The 17,899-nt window shown below is 52.0% G+C and overlaps 1 protein-coding gene across 2 annotated transcripts in view; it reads left to right on the top strand.

The window, feature by feature from the left end:
- The first annotated feature begins 1,589 nt into the window (after window positions 1-1,589).
- Window positions 1,590-17,899, top strand: part of LOC144721706 (GDNF family receptor alpha-4-like) — a 50,153-nt gene continuing 33,843 nt past the window's right edge. For both annotated transcript variants that reach the window (XM_078599567.1, XM_078599566.1), the window contains exons 1-4: window positions 1,590-2,348; window positions 4,650-5,066; window positions 10,420-10,485; window positions 15,058-15,394. In XM_078599567.1, coding sequence (XP_078455693.1) covers window positions 2,288-2,348; window positions 4,650-5,066; window positions 10,420-10,485; window positions 15,058-15,394 — 881 coding nt within the window. In that variant the 5' untranslated portion in view covers window positions 1,590-2,287. The remainder of the gene's footprint in view (window positions 2,349-4,649; window positions 5,067-10,419; window positions 10,486-15,057; window positions 15,395-17,899) is intronic.

Below are 17,899 nucleotides of genomic sequence, written 5' to 3'. Positions count from 1 at the left end.
CGGACCGCATCTCAAGACGCCGTACAGACGGCGACACGTCGATGGGGCTGAGAAGGGAGGAGGGTTGCCTCCTTGCTTTGTTGCATGACAATAATCCGAAAGGCAACAGTGAGCATGGAGATAACGATGTGGCGAAGGGAGCTCAATAAAAGACGCTTTCACAGCCAAGACAATCAGTCACTTGTGGCGGAGGAGAAACGGAGGGGTTGGGGCCGGATCTCGATCTAGACTCGAACATGGGAATTTCCACTGGAGAAGGCGACCCCACCCCCCCCGGCCCCCCCCGTGGTAATTACCTCTCACTGACTGCGGCTTTCAGTGCTCAAGTAATTACGTGGTTCGGATGTTGTGGTGGGGCCAGATGCGCCTCGCGCTGACGTCAATGGCCGCATCACAACGTGACGCGTGTGACCGTTTTAAACGCCGCAAAAAATCACGTGAAATTTTTTTTTTTTTAAAGATAATAAGTTCGCGCATTACACCACGCACGATCGCTTTCGCAGTCTCGTGCGTCAAGACTCTTATATTCGTATTTGTTCGAGCGTCCGATCACACATCGACGCATTAAGACTTACATGTTCTCGAATGACCTCCCCCCCCCATCACCAACCACGATTATTAGAATTGGGTCGTAAAGCCCTTCACGAGCACAGTTATTTTCCAGCTAGCTCCATTTACCTTTGACCCCAAAAATCATTGTTGTTGCTGCTGCTGCTGCGTGATTGCGGTGCTGTTTCACACGAAATGACATTGGTGTCTTTGAAACTCGCTCGCAAGTTCCGATCTTTCTCCGTCCCCACATCCCCCCTCCCCACCGCAACCACCACCACAACCACCACCGCCACCACCACAACCACAGACCCACACGCCCCCACGCCTCGGGCACTGCAGCCAAAGCGAGACGGACTCAACCCAAAGCCAATCCGGCACCGCACGGGCACGGTGATGGCTCTTTGTTGGAAACTATTTGCGTAGCGCGTCAGCTCGTAAAGGGAAAACAACGATAATAAGGCGTGCTCTCTGTTATTTAACCCCGGGTTTTGTTTTAATTTGATAGCTTGCTTACAGAGGCGACGCGGGATTGTAAACTGAAAATGCGCACACGCTGCGCGCTGTTAATTCCTCTCTCTCTCTCTTCGGATGGCTCAACTTCGCTGTCCTTAATTCGCACAATTAATGCGCTTCCTTACACACACCATCGCGTAATGACGGAGCGTGTGTTCACGCGCCGGGTGGCTCTGCGCTTATTTTCTTTTTAGGAGCTAATAATTGGGCCCGCGTGTTACGTGCGCCTGTCCTACGGGGTGCCCAGGGACGAACGTGTGTGAGCGAGCTCGGGGACTCTTTTTTTTATTCATTTTCCTTTATCTTTTTTTTTACAACCGCGACTTCTTCGGACGACGGATAATGTGGAGCGACTGAGCGCAGCGCGGAGATTGACGCTGTAACAGCAGCAGCGGTGAGCGCGCACTCGCCGCTTTGCGCATAGCGCCTGCCGCTGCTGCTGCTGCCGCCGCTACTGCTGCCTGTGTCTGTTGTGACGGGGCGGGAGGGGAGTGGAGGAGGAGCAGGAGGAGGAAGAGTGGTGGTGGTGTGGGGAGGCAAACCCCGAAACCGTCAAGCTCCTCATTGATCCGCGGACCCCAACACTGACGGGCGCTGAAAGCGCGTTTCCCCTCTCCGCCCTCTTTCTGTCTCTCTCTCTCCCTCTCCGTACTCTCTTCCATCTCTCATTGCCTCTTGGCTGTCTCTCCTGGATCTCTGGGCAGAAGAGCGCAATTCTTGGTTCATGCGCGCTCTTCTGGCCGCGCCGAATGCGTCATTAGAACACGGCGCAAAGTGTAAGGGGCAGGGCGGCAAGACAAACACAAGAGCGCCAGCAGCACGCAAGTGAGAACGGGTGTAAAGTGACAGAGGAAGAAAGAGAGAGGAGAGAGAGGAGAGAGAGAGAGTGATAAAGGAGGAACGTGAAGCCCCCCGTTGAAGGAAGACGAGAATCGCAGGGAAGGGAGAGTCGCCGGACGTATCACGCGTCGGGGAGTCTGGAGGAGCGCGGAGGGGGGCCCCCCAATCGGACCATGGACGGCTGCAGGCGCAGCGTCAGCCCAGCACCGAGTCGCGCCATCGCTGCGCTTCTCGCCGTTCACCGCAGCGCTGGAATTAACGAAAAGGGGCCGACGTCCATTTGCAGCCACTAGAATTACTTTGAGCTCTTCGCCAACTGGGAGCTGACCGTGAGCGCGTCGCCTCCTCCGCTGCCTCCTCCTCCTGCTCCACCTGCGAGAAGATGGATTTCATTTGCGCCATCGCCATGATCGTGCTGGGAGCCACGCTTCCTCTGGCAGCAGGTGAGCAAGCGACGAGCGATGCGCAACAATCGCGGGCAGCGCAAAGTTCGCGCCTCTTGGCCCCTGACCGATGTCGATGATGCCCATAGATTGGGTTCGCGTGATGGTGAACGTGAATCGCCCGTCCAAAGAACGCGATTCCCTTATGAATGAATGTCGTATTTTTTAAAAGATGTTAGTCAGCAAACGTTTATTTTTGGCTTAAAGGGAGCGTGCTACGTGGCACATACAACAGTGGACTGTAGCACAGATATGCGCGTGTTTTTATTTTTAAACGACTTTTTAAAAATACGGAAATTAAAATAATAAGAAATAGGTGTTAAGGCACACGTAACGCACGCCAGTCTGGTAGAGTGTTTACAAATATACAAACACGGCTTTGACAGACGTGGATCGCACCCGCAAAAACCTCTGTTGCGCATATCATCGATGCCACACTCGTAGAGAAAGAGAGCAGCAGCAGCAGCTTCTCGGACGGAGGAAGGGGGACACGGGGCTACGATTCTCCACGCGTGCGATGTGCGTGTAGAATGGTAGCCCGGTGTTTTAGGGGGCAATGCTGCCCCGACAAAGCCTTTGCTTTGCTTGTAAGATCGTGATGGGGGTGGGGTTTTTTTTCTTCTTCTTTCTTCCACCCGTTCTCCATCGGAGAATGTTTTATTCATGAACTCGTCGTGAGATATCGCTTTTGAAACCAAACTGTAAAAAAAAGAAATCCGGTAGGATCAAGGCTACTCGACGACGGCTTTGAAACCGCGTGAATGCATCTACGGGAGGCGCACCGATGTCATTCGACCACACAGATGCGTGCGCAACGCAGCAGGGGGACACTTTTAGCGGAAGAAGTATAGGAAATGCCTCTCCGAAAACACTCCCGTGATGGGAATCGCTAATTGCACGACCAAGTGGTGTTATTGTGCAGCTCGTTAGACAATTGGCGTCGTGTCTAAATTACCCGCTGATGTATTTAACGCAAAGCCCAGACAGCCGGCGAGAAAAAGGAACCCGCGCCGCGGAGACAGCACATCTTCCCCCACGGCGACCCATCGGCGGGATCCTTGACATGCGCTCGACGAAAATACAACGAGCGCGCTAAAGGGCCCGATCGAGGGATGTTGTTAGCGAGCACCTATTTTGGCTCGCAACATCGCAACAGGCGATGTGTCCAGATTCCGCGGCCAACCTTCATCGTTCCCCAGTGATGCTGCTGTCGCTGCTGCCGCTGCTGCTGCTGCCGAAGCGCACCCGGCACTCATCGAAGGCTGAGTGGACCTGGGGGAGGCCCTGTACAGATTCAAGTACCACGTGCAGCTGATGATGCTGAGCAAGTTCAGTAATTAAGGCCGACAATGTAGAGCTTTCACGGACCCGTTGGGACAAGTGATGTCAGCGGGCACTTATTTAAGGCCGATCCCGGCTTACGAGGGGGGTGGTGAGGCCAGAATCCCACCGGGCCGTCTTTGTCTTCCCAGCGCCGACGTTTACGCACCACACAAAGTATTCACTTAAGGCTGAGTCGACCAGGTGCAGACCAAGGACCGATGCAGATATTCGTCACGTGGGCCGTGTGCGGGTGTTTAACTCTGGTGACCAGGTTATTAATGCAGGGCCACTAACTACTACAGGGACAAAGATCCCCCGTATAGCCTTAACAGACGGCTGGGGCAAGTGCTGTTAGCGAGCACATATGAAAGGGTAACGGCACACGAAGGGGTGGATGGCCAGGACCACGCCCGGCCGCCTTTGTCTCCCCAGTGGCGATGTTTGTTTACCAATCACACCAGGTACTCATTTGAGGCTGAGTCGACCTAGGGGAAAGCGCACGACCGGTTCACATATTCGTCACCGATGTTGGCCGTGAGCGGTAATGGAAGTCGTGTTCGTTGCGCAGCGCCACTAACCGCTCCACACACTCACGCACTTACACACTCACACACTCACACACAATCACGCACACTGACACACACACTCACACACTCTCACTCACACACACTCACGCACTTACACACACACACAATCACGCACACTGACACACCCTCACTCACACACACTCATACACACACACACTAACACACTCACACACACACACACTCATACACACACACTCACACACTCCCACTCACACACACACTCACACATACTCTCACGCACACTCACTCACACTTACACACACTTACACACACTCACACACACTCACACACACTCACTCACACTCACATACTCACACTCACTCACACACACTCACACTCACTCACACTCACTCACTCACACACACTCCCACACACTCACACGCGTTCACAGACAGCTACTTCGCCGCCTCTGGCTCTGCCGCGACCGCCTGGAGATCATCCGGCGGCGGCGTTGGCGGCGTCGGGGCCGCCGCGGTGGTGAAGACCGCCGCGGGGGCCCTGCCCGCCCTGCGCGGGGCCAGCCACGCCTCGGGCTCGGCGGCCCACACGACCCCTCGGGTGGACTGCGTCAAGGGCAACGAGCTGTGCACCGCCGACCTCAAGTGCAGCAGCACGCTGCGCACGCTGCGTCAGTGCCTGGCGGGCAGCGGCGAGATGCTGCTGGGTCCGGACGCGCGCAACGAGTGCGTGAGCGCGGCCGAGGCGCTCCAAGCGGGACCCCTCTCCGACTGCCGCTGTCGCCGTGGGATGAAGAAAGAGAAGCACTGCCTGCGCATCTACTGGAGCATCCACCAGGGATTCGTGCAAGGTGGGGGATGGCGCGCGGGCTCCCCATCACCACCCCCCAGCGTGTGCGGAGAGAGACAGAGACGCGCGCGTGGCTGCGTGGGTGCTCCTGTGCGGCATGTGTCTGTGTGTGTCTCTAAGTGCGGGGGGGGGTGTATGGGTTAGCGCTACGCTGCGCTACGAACCCGGCGACCAGAATTCGATTCCCGCGCTCACGGACAACACCGGTGACGATTATCCAAGCCGCTCCTGGGTCTCCCCTAGGTCGACTCAGCCTCAAATGAGTGCCTGGTGTGATGGATGCGTAAACATCGCCACGAGGGAGACAAAGGCGGCCGGGTGTGGTGCTGGTCACCCACCTCCATGTGTGCCATTCTGGCCTTCATAGGTGCTCGCTAACATCGCTTGCCCCAACAGTCTGTGAACGACTATACGGGGAATCTTTATCCTTCTGTGTGTGTTCAAACTCCGCACAATTATGGCGCTCTAATTTTTTTTCAAGGACACCTTGGGGATAATGTCGACTCATATCCATGGTGCTCCATTCCTTGTTTTAACTACTGCGACTTCTTCAAAGAGACGCCTGAGACATACGCTCAAAGATGTAAAGAGATGCGTTATTCTTGATGCGTTCTTATTATATTTCGATTTAAAGCTTTCGTGACTGCAGGGATTCATCTTCTTGGTTCTTTCCACGCTGTCTTCCCGACAGACCTGTTCTTCACCTGAGGACGGCTGCTTGCGTTGTGGCCGAAACGTCGTGAGAATTGTGTTTTATTATGTTTTATTTTTATTCTTTTATTACTTCCCTTCTACGTGACTTTACCGAAAGAACCAAGAAGGTGTTCTTATTATATTGAGATTTGTGGCAATCCGCCCTGTGGACTTGGGAGCCTGAAGAGACCCGGGCCGACAGCAGTCACGTGTCGCGCGCGCGTGCCTCCTGTAGTCTAGGGGATTCCCTCCTCGAGCCCTTGATCTATCCGCTGCTGAATGAAGGCTTCGTCATGCTTCCTCGGTCATGTGAGAGGGGCTGTTTGGACATACTTCAGCACGCTGGCCATTGCGGGCTTGGTGAATTCTTGGGTACGGAGGGAGCAGGGATTTGTTTTGCCGTGGCCGAGAAATGAAACCGAGGTCACGCTGAGTTCAGAGCGACAGCCGGCGAACCACTGCGCCACCGCTCCAGGGGTTCCTCACCAGTGGCAAAACCAGTCGTGTCGGTCCGCGTGCAAGTACACGCGCGGAGCCCAGCGAGCGAGCGAGTGATTGCCGTGCATGCTGTCGTCGTGGTTAATTCCTCAGTTGGGAGCGGTAGCGTAGCGGTTAGCGCGCTGCGCCACTAACGCGGCTACCTGAGTTCGAACCACGCTCACGACCAACACCGGTGACGATTATCTCAAACGATTATCTCAAACGATTATCTCAAGCGATTATCTCAAACGATTATCTCAAACGGTCCTCGGCGTCCGCGAGGTTGACCAAGCCTCAGATGAGTACCTGGCGCGATGTCTAAACGTCGTCACGAGGGAGACAAAGGCGGCCGGTGGTGATTGCTGGTCACCCACAAACCCCTCGGGGTGCCGTGTCGGCCTTCATACGTGCTACTCGCTAACAGCACTTGGCCCAAGAGTCTGTTAAGGCTATACGGGGGGGGGGTCTTTGTCTTTGTAATTCATTCGTAGTGTCTTCCTAGCATCCACGCTAAATGGAATCGCTGCGTTGCTGTCCCCCGTTTAACGGCGCATTTCTCATCCGTGTGTGTCTCGCTCGCACCTCTTACCCCTGCCGCACCGGGACATTAACCATAGGGCCCTCCACCAATCAGAGTGGAAACGGCGATAAAGCAACGGCACTGTTGGTCACGTGCATGCATAAAAGTCCCGAGGTTTGCCACAATTAATGACCCACGTCCAATAATACTGGGATACGCGGCGGTCATTCGCTCAGGCGCGTCCAGTCCATCTCGGGCTCGTCGGTGGCTCCCGGAGCCCTGCAAACTCCACCGTGATGCACGCGCGCGCGCGGCCCGCACGACCCCACAGAAAAACGATGTCAACAACGCGGCCGGCACGCCGCTCGCTTCTTTACATTCGCTTGTCTTTGTTATTGAGCTTTATTGAAAGGCACGGAGAGGGAGGGAGGGTTGGTTGCGGTCTCGCACACGCGCATGTGGACGATTCGCGCTGGATGATGAATGTGGCCTCTCTCGCTCTCTCGCTCTCTCTCTCTCCCCCGCGCCCTCCGAACGACGCCAGGCGCATGTTGCGCCACGGCCTCGGAGGCGATTGTCACATTTCCTTTTCAACTAATTGTGGTGTAAATAGCAAAGCGCACTTGGCCCTGGCTCAGTACCCCCCCCCCCCCGCGCGCGCCACGTGTAACGTGCAACTCCAGTGTCCTCCCTCGTTTGTGCATTGGTCACTCCCATAATTGTCTGCGTGTGGGGCACTTGTGGTCGTCGAGAGAGCGAGCGCCTTCACAATTCACGCACGGGGAGACGGACGCTGCTGGATTAGTGTAATCGTCAGCATCATTAGCAGCAGCAGTAGTGGCCATGATCAATCCACTGCTGGATTAAACCCTCCCCATGCCATAACCACCACCACCACCACCACTCAACGACCGTCTATTTAGATTGCATTATCTGTGGACTTTTTTCTTCCAAATGAAATTCCAATACTTTTTTCGGCCCTCCGGAGTGGAGAAACTGTGACAACTTGGAAACAGTTTTGAAACGCCAGGATGTTACCCTGATGGTGCTTTCAAGAATAAATTAGCTAAATTCGTGGGCCACTCGCTGCAGTGGCTGAAAACCCATTCCGCATTCGAGAGCACGGTGCTGCAAATCAACATTCATATTACACGCGCCCCGCCGGTGTTTCGATTGATCATGGCTTGGCCTCCTGCTGCTTTTTTGTTGTCATTCCCCCGCGCCTCCGATTATTACGGTTGGCTACGTACGGTGCGAAAGAAGTTCAACATACGTACCTTGGATTTATTATCGCACCTGCATTCCGCCTATAGTATTCGGACGCTCGTTATCCATCGAGGGCAGTGCAGAATGTGTATATTTTTTTTACGCTTGGGTAAGGTCAGGGAACTCAAATTGCTCTCGCGACGTCGGCTCGCAGATGCGATAATCAAATATTAGCCCGTGTAACGGTGATGGTTAACCAGGGCATGCCGAGGCGTGAGCTCCCTACACATGCCCATTGAAAGGGAGAGAAGCCGCCCAAATAAAATAATGGACCCAATTACTTTGTAAGGTACAACTCGTAAAAGTGAATATGCTTTACAGCTACGCAGGAACCGCAGAGCACCCTTGTGGTGGTGGCGGTGGTGGTGGTGACGATGGTGGTGGTGACGGTGGTGGTGGTGACGGTGGTGGTGGTGACGGTGGTGGTGGTGGCGGTGGTGGTGGTGACGGTGGTGGTGGTGACGATGGTGGTGGTGACGGTGGTGGTGGTGGCGGTGGTGGTGGTGACGGTGGTGGTGGTGACGGTGGTGGTGGTGACGATGGTGGTGGTGGCGGTGGTGGTGGTGACGGTGGTGGTGGTGGCGGTGGTGGTGGTGACGGTGGTGGTGGTGACGTTGGTGGTGGTGACGGTGGTGGTGACGGTGGTGGTGGTGGCGGTGGTGGTGGTGACGGTGGTGGTGACGTTGGTGGTGACGGTGGTGGTGGTGGTGACGATGAGGGATGTGACTACTGGGGAGGAGGAGGAGGAGCAGCGCGGGATTCGTTGTTGGTAAAAAAAAATCAATAACTTGAAACGTGACCTATTATCAATGTCCCACCAAATTCATATTTTGAAAACAAAGGCCATTGGCAATGTCTGGTGGCAGTTGATGATAAGTGTCCCCCCCCGCACCCACCCACCGCCTGTGTCCCGCGTGCACGAGGGACACGTGCCGACGACCTTCACTGCGTGTTCCTGCGTCGTCAGACAGTCACTCGGGTCCTTGCGAGCGGGTGGGTGGGTGGGGGGTGGTGGTGGTGGTGATGGTGTTGGTGGGGAGCGGTGGGTGTAGTGGTTAGCGCTACGCTGCGCTACGAAACCTGCCGACCCGAGTTCGATTTCCGCTCAACGGCCAAGTCCGCTGACGATTATCTGAACGAGTCCTGGGCCTCCCCTAGGTAGACTCAGCCTCAAATAAGTGCCTGGTGCGGTGTGTAAACATCGCCACTGGGGAGACAAAGGCGGTTGGGCGTGGTGCTGGCCACCCACCCCCTCGTGTGCCGTTCCGGCCTTCATAGGTGCTCGCTAACAGTCTGTACAGGCTATACGGGGGATATTTGTCTTTGTTGGTGGTGGTGGAGGCTTTTTTTGAGAATGAGCCCCAGGCACAAAGCGAGCCCCCCACATCAAGGGGGTGGGGGGTGGGGTGGTGTCACACGAGACCATTTACCATCGCTTTGCAATGCGCCCCCCACCCCTCCGGGCTGCAACAACTCCTGTAACGAACGTTTTGGATTTCTGCCGTGCCGTGCCATGTCTTGTGCACGTGCCAATGACAAAAGACTCATAAAACATCCCCTCGCCCCCCCCCCTCTCGTTGTTTTTGTTAGCCGACATTACCTTGTTAGGTGGGGCGGGAGGAGGGGCCAGTGCCACACTAAATGTGAAATTGTAGCTGTTCGCTCTGCGTCTCCATCAGCCATGCGAAAGAAAGAGGGGGCCAAAGTGTTTGTAGGCGAGCCCCCCTATTTAGGGCAAAACGGCGCACGAGACGAGGAGCTGGTTTCCCCAGCCCTAAGCACCGGCCGCCTTTGTCTCCCCAGTGCTGATGTTTACACATCGCACTAGGTACTAATTTTAGGCTGAGTCGACCTAGGGGAGGCCCGGGACCGGTTCAGATAATCGTCACTGTGGTGTTGGCCGTGAGCGGGAATTGAACTCGGGTCGCTGGGTTCATAGCGCAGCGCGCTAACCGCTACACCACCGCTCCCCACCACACAGACACACACAGAGACACACACACACACGCGCGAGCACCCACATACGGAGCGATATCATCATGAAAGTCAACATGTAGCATATACGGTCTACATGTCCCCGATGACGCGTTCGTTCCGCGGTGCCGAGCGAGTGCTTCAAAAACGCCACGTTTCTATGGCACGGGTTCCGTATTGCCATACATGGTGTGCTGACGCTCTACGCTGATGTATGAAATTGTTTGCGTGTGTGCGTTGTGTGTCCCCGGGTCTCGCTTCTGGCTGTTTGACAGCAGCAGCAAATATCGCGGAAAAGGAGGGGGGGCGATGCGCGTGTACCGAGCGCGTATTGTTGCTGTTGTGTTTGCGCCGAATTAATTTCAGTCGCCAAGGGTGTTGCAATCTCCTCGTGTGTTGATTTTGTTGTTGTTGTTGGCAGGTGATCACATCTACGGGAGCTCCCCTTACGAGCCCGTCACGTACCGTCTGCAGGCACTAGCGGCAGGTAAGCACTGAAAGGGACCCCCCCCCCCCCTGCTCCGTACAAAATTACCGGCGCAGAAAACGGTGGACTCGGTCCAAAACTGGCAATCGCATCCAAACGGCCCTTTAATAGATAATATAGCTGGCCTTCGTGTAAGCACAGTGACACACAGATGCGATAGTGCAGCATATGAGCACAGTGCTAATTAACAATATGTGAGTTTAGTCCATCATCATCAACATCATCATCATCATCATCCGTGGTAAATCCACTGCTGGATGAATGCTTACTTCCCAAGCTGTTGCCATCGTGCACGCTCCTCCAATGTGACACGTGGCTACCTCTTCACCCCATCTCCTGGGTGGATGGCGTCCCGAATGCGTTCCACTGCTTGCCTGCAACTTGAAGCAGCAGCTCTTGAATGCCTTCTGGCCTCTTTGGCGTCAGCTTCATCGCACGACTACCTGGGGACATCTGCAGTCGTGCCTGGATTCAGAATCCAAGACCTTCAAATGCAATGCATTGGCCCAGGCTCAATAACAACAAATGTAATTAAAAAATGTAGTTGATCCCACAATTTTAAAAGGGGCTCAAAATCTAAATATTTATTTTTGAATGTTCTACTGATTAACAGAAACTTCGACGGTATTCCTTTTTTTTCTACGTTAACATTATATCCCTTGTAGAACACCATTAGAATTTATATCAGTCCATCACTCACTCCGGTATTCACCTAATAGCTAAAATGTGGTTTCTGAGCAATGCTAATGTCGTATGAACAGTACTGACACAATAGTGAAATTCCACATTCCAATAACAGGGACCAGTGTTTCCCACGTAACGACCACATGTTGACTTCCCACAAAGTGGTACTCACTTCATCAACTCCACAGCTATAAAGGAATGACTCGACCCCTGACCTAAACGAGACTCCTAAAACGGTAAAGGCGTAGTCCTGCAATAGCCCGCTCATGCCACTGCTATCGGATGGAGCCTTCACTGGAAAGAGCCCCTCTCGAGAGTATTTTGGCCTACTCTTCCACACTGACCAGACATTTGGGAAGGGATGGCAGTACCCACACTTTACCTCACACACCCCGTTGATTCACTTTGGTGCACCTAATTATACTGCCCGGTGAACAGAGGCGGCTGGTGGCGTTTTAAGAAATGTGCACCATTATTTAAAACTGCCACGCAGCGTACATTGTAGCGGCTATCCCCTGGGATACCCAGAAGAATGAACAGTATACATCAAAACAACGTGCAGTATACATGGACACATGAGCACATCAGACAGTATATACATTTGTAGCGGGGCTATCGACAATTGCCCAGGAAACTTTTTTTTCAGTTGGACAAGTAACTCGTAGAAGACCTCTCTCATCGCACGGATAAGTTTATCTTACTTTCCATTTCAAGCACGCGCGTAACCCATCGCGCGCATCTGTTCTTTACATCGGCGCCATGAGAAAATAAAAATGGAATTCACGTTTTGCCAGGCTCATGGCACGCTCCAACAATAAACGTCACTAAGACCGACGTTGCAGGTCGTACGCCTCCTTAATTACAGGCTGCAGTTGTAATTTCACGGGGTTGGCCGTTCTCTCTCTATTTTTTTAAAGGGGTGGGGTAAGGCGGAGAGGGGGGTTCTATAAAGAATTGTGTTCGTAGGAAAATATTCTTTTAACGTTTTCATTCTTTTCATAAAGTTTCTTTCCCACCCACCCTCTGCCAATTTTCTTTTCCACAAATGCAGCAGCATTTTAGATTGTATTATGCAACAACTTAGAATTTAATTAAATGTTCATGTTTAGCAAACTTTTACTCTCAAATTCCCTGAATGTCGCACCGATATAATGGGGAAATGTATTACGCTAATTTATTAAAATCGGATTATACCATTGCGAAATATATTTTAGCAAGCAGACGCCGTACAGCACCCTGCCACGCACATCATGCACATCATGCCTATTTGACCACTTCTTGCCGTATCCAAGCCAAATAACCGCTTGCTTCCACGTCGCCCTGCAATGTCTTGCTAACGCCACTGGTAGCCTCTGCGGCTGGCACTAGAAGGGGCCCTAGAGAACCGCTCTAGAGAGGGTACTTGGCCTACTCTTCCACGGGTGTGTGAGTACTCACACTTTACCCACAACACCACGTGACCTGCCGATTGACGAACAACTGTCGTGTACTCCACATGTTGGTGCTGAGCTGGGCAGAGGCGGTGCTGGGGTGGATTCAATAAACTTGACCCATTGTTTCAACCGCCACGCCAGGAGATCGAAGCAAAGACCTCTGAATTGCAAAGCCTGTTGTGTGCTAACCATTAACAGCATCAAATAATTGATATACAACTATGAATACAAAAAACCCACCAACACTCCCCCGACTCCCCTTGTATCCATTAACATTGTACATGAATATTTACACCGCTAGCATAGTGAGCTTCTGCGACGCGTGGTGTCACAGAGAAGGAACGGGTGGAGACAGACGTGGGCCCCCGAATCTATACACGAGGGCAGCAAAAGCAGCCTCTTTGGCAGATTCCACCTCCAAGGAGCCGTTTTCTTGCAGCTGCTTCCAAAGCCGCCTGTTGGTAGCAATTGGTAGTGCGAGTACGCGCTTGCGTTGGGCCACCTGTGATGCCTAGGGCCACCTGTGATGCGTTGTTGGGCCACCTGAAACGAGTTGGGCCACGTGTAATGCGAGTGATTGAAAGCTCAAAGGGATTCATATCAAACAAATGCTGTTTCCATCCTAAATTACCCTAGGAAGTGCGGGAGCTGGATGTCTTTCACTCATTTAGCCATGGATAAACAGCAGTTATGACCGCCGTGTGTATATATGGCAAATGACCTTCAGATTTTTCCAAATCGTAAACTACGTTAAGGCCAAGTTGGTCTTAGGGACCGCCCATTAATGACGTCACGCGATTTTGGACGATTTTTTACCCCCCCTCCCCCATCGTCACACGGCGTCACAAAAAGTCAGACCCCCCCCCTCAAATATGACGTCACAAAGCTCTGCCCCTCCCCCAAAACAAATTAAACATTTATTAAAAAGTCTATTTAATTAAATAGAACGTGTTGTCTATATATATTTAAAGTTGCGCATTTTGATGTGACGTCACATTTCTCAACCCCCCCCCCCCCTCGTCAAACATCGTCACAAATGTCTGACCCCCCCCCACCCAGGTGCGTGACGTCATTTATGGACGGCCCCTTAGCAGACCACCCACTGTGCCATCTTCAACTGGGATTAAATTATGCTTTTGATATTCCGAATGAATGTTGCATTTGAAAGGCAAAATAATAATTATTTTATATTGTGATACATAATTGAAATGTACCACTGTCGCTACAGCATTGCAAATTATTATGATTGCTGATAGGTATTCAGCCTCAATGCTCAGTCACCACACAGGTTTACTTACTACCTAGAGGCTGCCTGCCTGTGTGCTTAGGGTACATATGGGGGTTAACTTAAGTCAATAACACAATCCAATGCTTAATAAAACATCTTGTAAAATGGGAGATATAGATGAAGATTGTGAGCATGAATACATGGGAATCATCACAAAGAAAATAGACGCTACATTGAACTGTCATTTGAAGCATTTTGTATTTGCATGAAACAAACTCATTAATAATATCTTCGTGCATAACACATGTGAATACAAATTAGATGGAACATTAATCCTGTAAATCACGTTATTTTTATGTTCCAAATGAAACATTAATGTTTCTGCTATTACGTGAACAATATCCGTATTAAAAAAAACTTGGCTTATGTACATTGTAACACTAATGATGTGAGTACTCTTTTTACATAGGCACATTCCACACGCCTATATAACATGTGCATTGTATTTTATTAAATTTGGAGAGCTTTATTTTCAAACAACGCAGCTCAGTAGTGCAGTGGTTCGAGTGCGCAGCCGGTAATCAGGAGGTTATGAGTTTGAATCCTGATCACCGTCGATTCAGTCTTTCTGCTCTTTCATTCCACTAAACTTGACTAAAGCTAACAACACGAGTCCCACTTGTGAGAAGCCAACATTGGTAACCCTGGGGATAGCCTCGCCTCCACTAGCGGAATGCGGTATTTCCTCCCCCTGGCACAAGTCTTTAAACAGGAGATAAGCACCACTGTGACTTGACCTGTGTGACCTTATCGTAAAGGTAAAGGTGCAGCGCTGCAATTGCTCACTCACGCCACTGTTGGCAGAAGGGTCTTTCACCCGAGGGAGCTCTAGAGAGTTCCCTCGATAGGGGATGTGGCCTTAGTCTTCCATGCTGGCCACGTCTTGGAGGTACCCACATTTTACCCCACCACTCGCGATCTGCCGAGCGAATAACCGCGGCTTTACCCATTTAAATTGCTGGGTGGACAGGGTCACGGGTTACTGGTTAGGGGATATTTATGAAAAACTCACGCCAATGTCAAAACCGCCACGCTTGGGAGGCCCAATCGAACTGGTCACCTCTGGGCCTGCAAGTCCAGCGCGCGCAAACCTTCGCACGCGCGCGACCGCCGCTCCGCTCGCCCGCCCGCCCCGAGGCCTAACGGACGCGACCACTCCCGCCGCAGGGCCCCCGGCCGTCCCGACGTCGGGCAACGCGTGCCTGGCGGCGGCCAAAGCGTGCAACCTGGAGGAGGCATGCTCGCGCTTCAAGAACGAGTACGTGAAGACGTGCACCCCCAAGGGCGACGTGTGCCGCCGGCGCGAGTGCCACCAGGCCCTGCGGCAGTTCTTCGAGCGCGTGCCGGCCAACTCGACGCACGGGATGCTCTTCTGCCCGTGCGCCGAGTTCGCGTGCACCGAGCGGCGGCGGAAGACCATCGTGCCCGCGTGCTCCTACGAGGAGCCCGAACGGGCCAACTGCCTGAGCCTCAACAACAAGTGCAAAAGCAACTACATATGCAGGCGAGTCACGCGGCGGGTCGTGTGTGTTGTGTGTGCGCGCGGTACCCATGGGGAGCGGTGGAGTGTGTATGCGTGTATGTTGAACTTCTTTTGCGCCGTACGTTGCCAACCGTGCTAATCGGAGGTGCGGGGGAAGGACAACAAACTAAACGCAAAAGGCAGTTTTAAAGAAATGAGATTTCAATTTAGATTTAAAAGTACGTAGTTCCGGTGGCTTCCAAATATCGGAAGAAAAAGCGTTCCAGACGGCCGCAGAAGTGCATCCGAAAGCGTGCAATCCGGTGGCCGTCTTTGTTCAATGTCTAGCCAAAAGCCGCTGCGAGGATGAGTTCGCGTGATGGTTTATATTCCTTGAAGAGATTAGCAAGGATTAGTGGTTAGCGCGCCGCGCTTAGAAAACTGGCTGCTCGAGTTCGCTCACGGGCCAACGCCAGTGATGATTATCTGAATCGCTCGTTGGCCTCCCCTAGGTCAGCCTCAAATGAGTAGCTAGTGGCGGTGTGTCAACATCACCACCGGGGAGGCAAAGGCGGCCGGGCGCGGTGCTGGCCACCCATCCCCTCGTGTGCTGTGCCGGCCTTCATAGGTGCTCGCTAACAGCACTTGTCCCAGATTTGAAGCTTTCGTGACTGCAAGGATTCATATTCTTAGTTTTTTTCGGTAAAGTCACGTAGGTAAAAAATTTTAATTAATAAAAGTCAAATAAAAATAAAATAAAAATCACGACGTTTCGGAGACAACACAAGCTTCCACCTGAAGACGGAAGCTTGTGTTGCCTCCGAAACGTCGTGATTTTTATTTTACTTTTATTAATTTTCATTTTTTACCTACGTGACTTTACCGAAAAAACCTAAGAATAGCACTTGTCCCAACAGTCTGTTAAGGCTACGGGTGGGGGGGGGGGACGGCTTGACCGTTTGAGACTTGCAGGGGCGATGGCGATTTAGAACGCGAGTCCCAACGGCTGCAGGGCCGGCAGACTGTCTCACCTCTAGGTGAGCGTGGGCGCCCAAGAGCAATGCGCTTGTGTTGTCTCCGGAGTCAAAAACCTCGCGTAATGAGTCATATTTATTCGTTGGGGGAAGAGGGGGAATCTGCTGAAAAAGGCATACATTTACATGTAAATAGACGACTGTCGCCCTTTACCAAACAACTGACAAAATTGTGATTTAACAAATTTTTGTCTAATTATCCCTCAGTTCACTGCCATATGCTTCTTGCCTGCCTGAATTTGTATAATTTGTGTCACTTTGCTGCGATAAATGCATTCACTGAAGAGTGTTCGAGTTCACAGAACGGTAATTGGTTATCAGATCACTTGTTTATTCGCAATTTCCTTTTTTTGCATTTTAGTTCAAGAGAATGCTCCGATTCTAATTGTGTAGGAAGATGACTGCTCATTGAGGCGTTTTAGTTGATGTAGACTAAGTATTCTGCACAGTTAGTATCGTGCATCCAGCTAAGCCTGCAGAATTCGACAATGAAAATATTGACTACAACAGGTATCCGTGTTAAGCATTCATGCTGGGATAAATGACCCTTTACGTTGCAGCGAAAGGTCAGCGAGGCGCGTATTATCTCAGGACAGACAGAAAGGGGGAAAAAAAGCAGACGCAAGGTTGGTTGAGGTTACAATGGTGAGATATGCATAGAATTTCGTATTCAAATAATACGACCTTTAGAAAAGGTGAGCCGTCGCAGGACTTATACAAATATCGTAGCACGTGACTCACAACACAACGCGTGTACCCTTTTGTGGGAAAACTATCGATCACTCAATTGACTGTACCACCAGAGGAGGCGACTTGCATCTCCGTTTCTTTTTGAAGCCAGCATGAACGGCCAGAAACATTGGGGCATCAGGACGAGAGAGAGGGGAGGGGGGTGCGATGGGTCTCTTGACTCTCCACCATTTCCGAGGAGAATACAATATTGATAAATTCTGGCATCGAATTTGTGTTATTTTATTTTCGTTCTTTGTTTGGCTACTTGTTATCGTCTCCCGCTTCCCTCTCCCTCTAAAGATTATTTAGATTATTTTGCTGCTATAAACTTCCACAGGATAGGCCACTTCGAAAGGCTTATCATTCGTGATGGCCTGGCCGCTTCAGAAAAAATAGCCAATAGCTGATTGGGCCTTACCTGGTAAAATATAAATAGTTTCGTTTAATTTGTAATGGGTTTTTTTGTTTGAGTGATTTCCTTATTTTCCTATACTTTGCACTCCGATCGTGTTTTTGTACCGTTTGTTGTTGTAACGTTCTGACCACTGTCCCTACTGGACATGTGAAACACATTCCTGCGAAGGGAGCTGGTAGGAACGTTGGGTTGCTCGGTCAATGGCCAGGGTCAACGGCGGCGTGGTGTATTCCGCAAATATGCCCGACTGTGAGGGCGGGCACAAGCCGGCGTGAGTAGGCTAAACGTTGAGTTTTATAAGGGCACCACGGGGTGACCAGCCCCTCCTCACCCAGCCCCACCCCTCCTACCCCCCACCCAGCCCCA

Source organism: Lampetra planeri, chromosome 12, assembly GCF_965212315.1.
Source record: "Lampetra planeri chromosome 12, kcLamPlan1.2.h2, whole genome shotgun sequence".
In the NCBI taxonomy this organism is placed as follows: domain Eukaryota; kingdom Metazoa; phylum Chordata; class Hyperoartia; order Petromyzontiformes; family Petromyzontidae; genus Lampetra; species Lampetra planeri.
The sequence above is the reverse complement of the archived record's forward strand: the minus strand, read 5'-3'. Positions and strand labels throughout refer to the sequence as shown.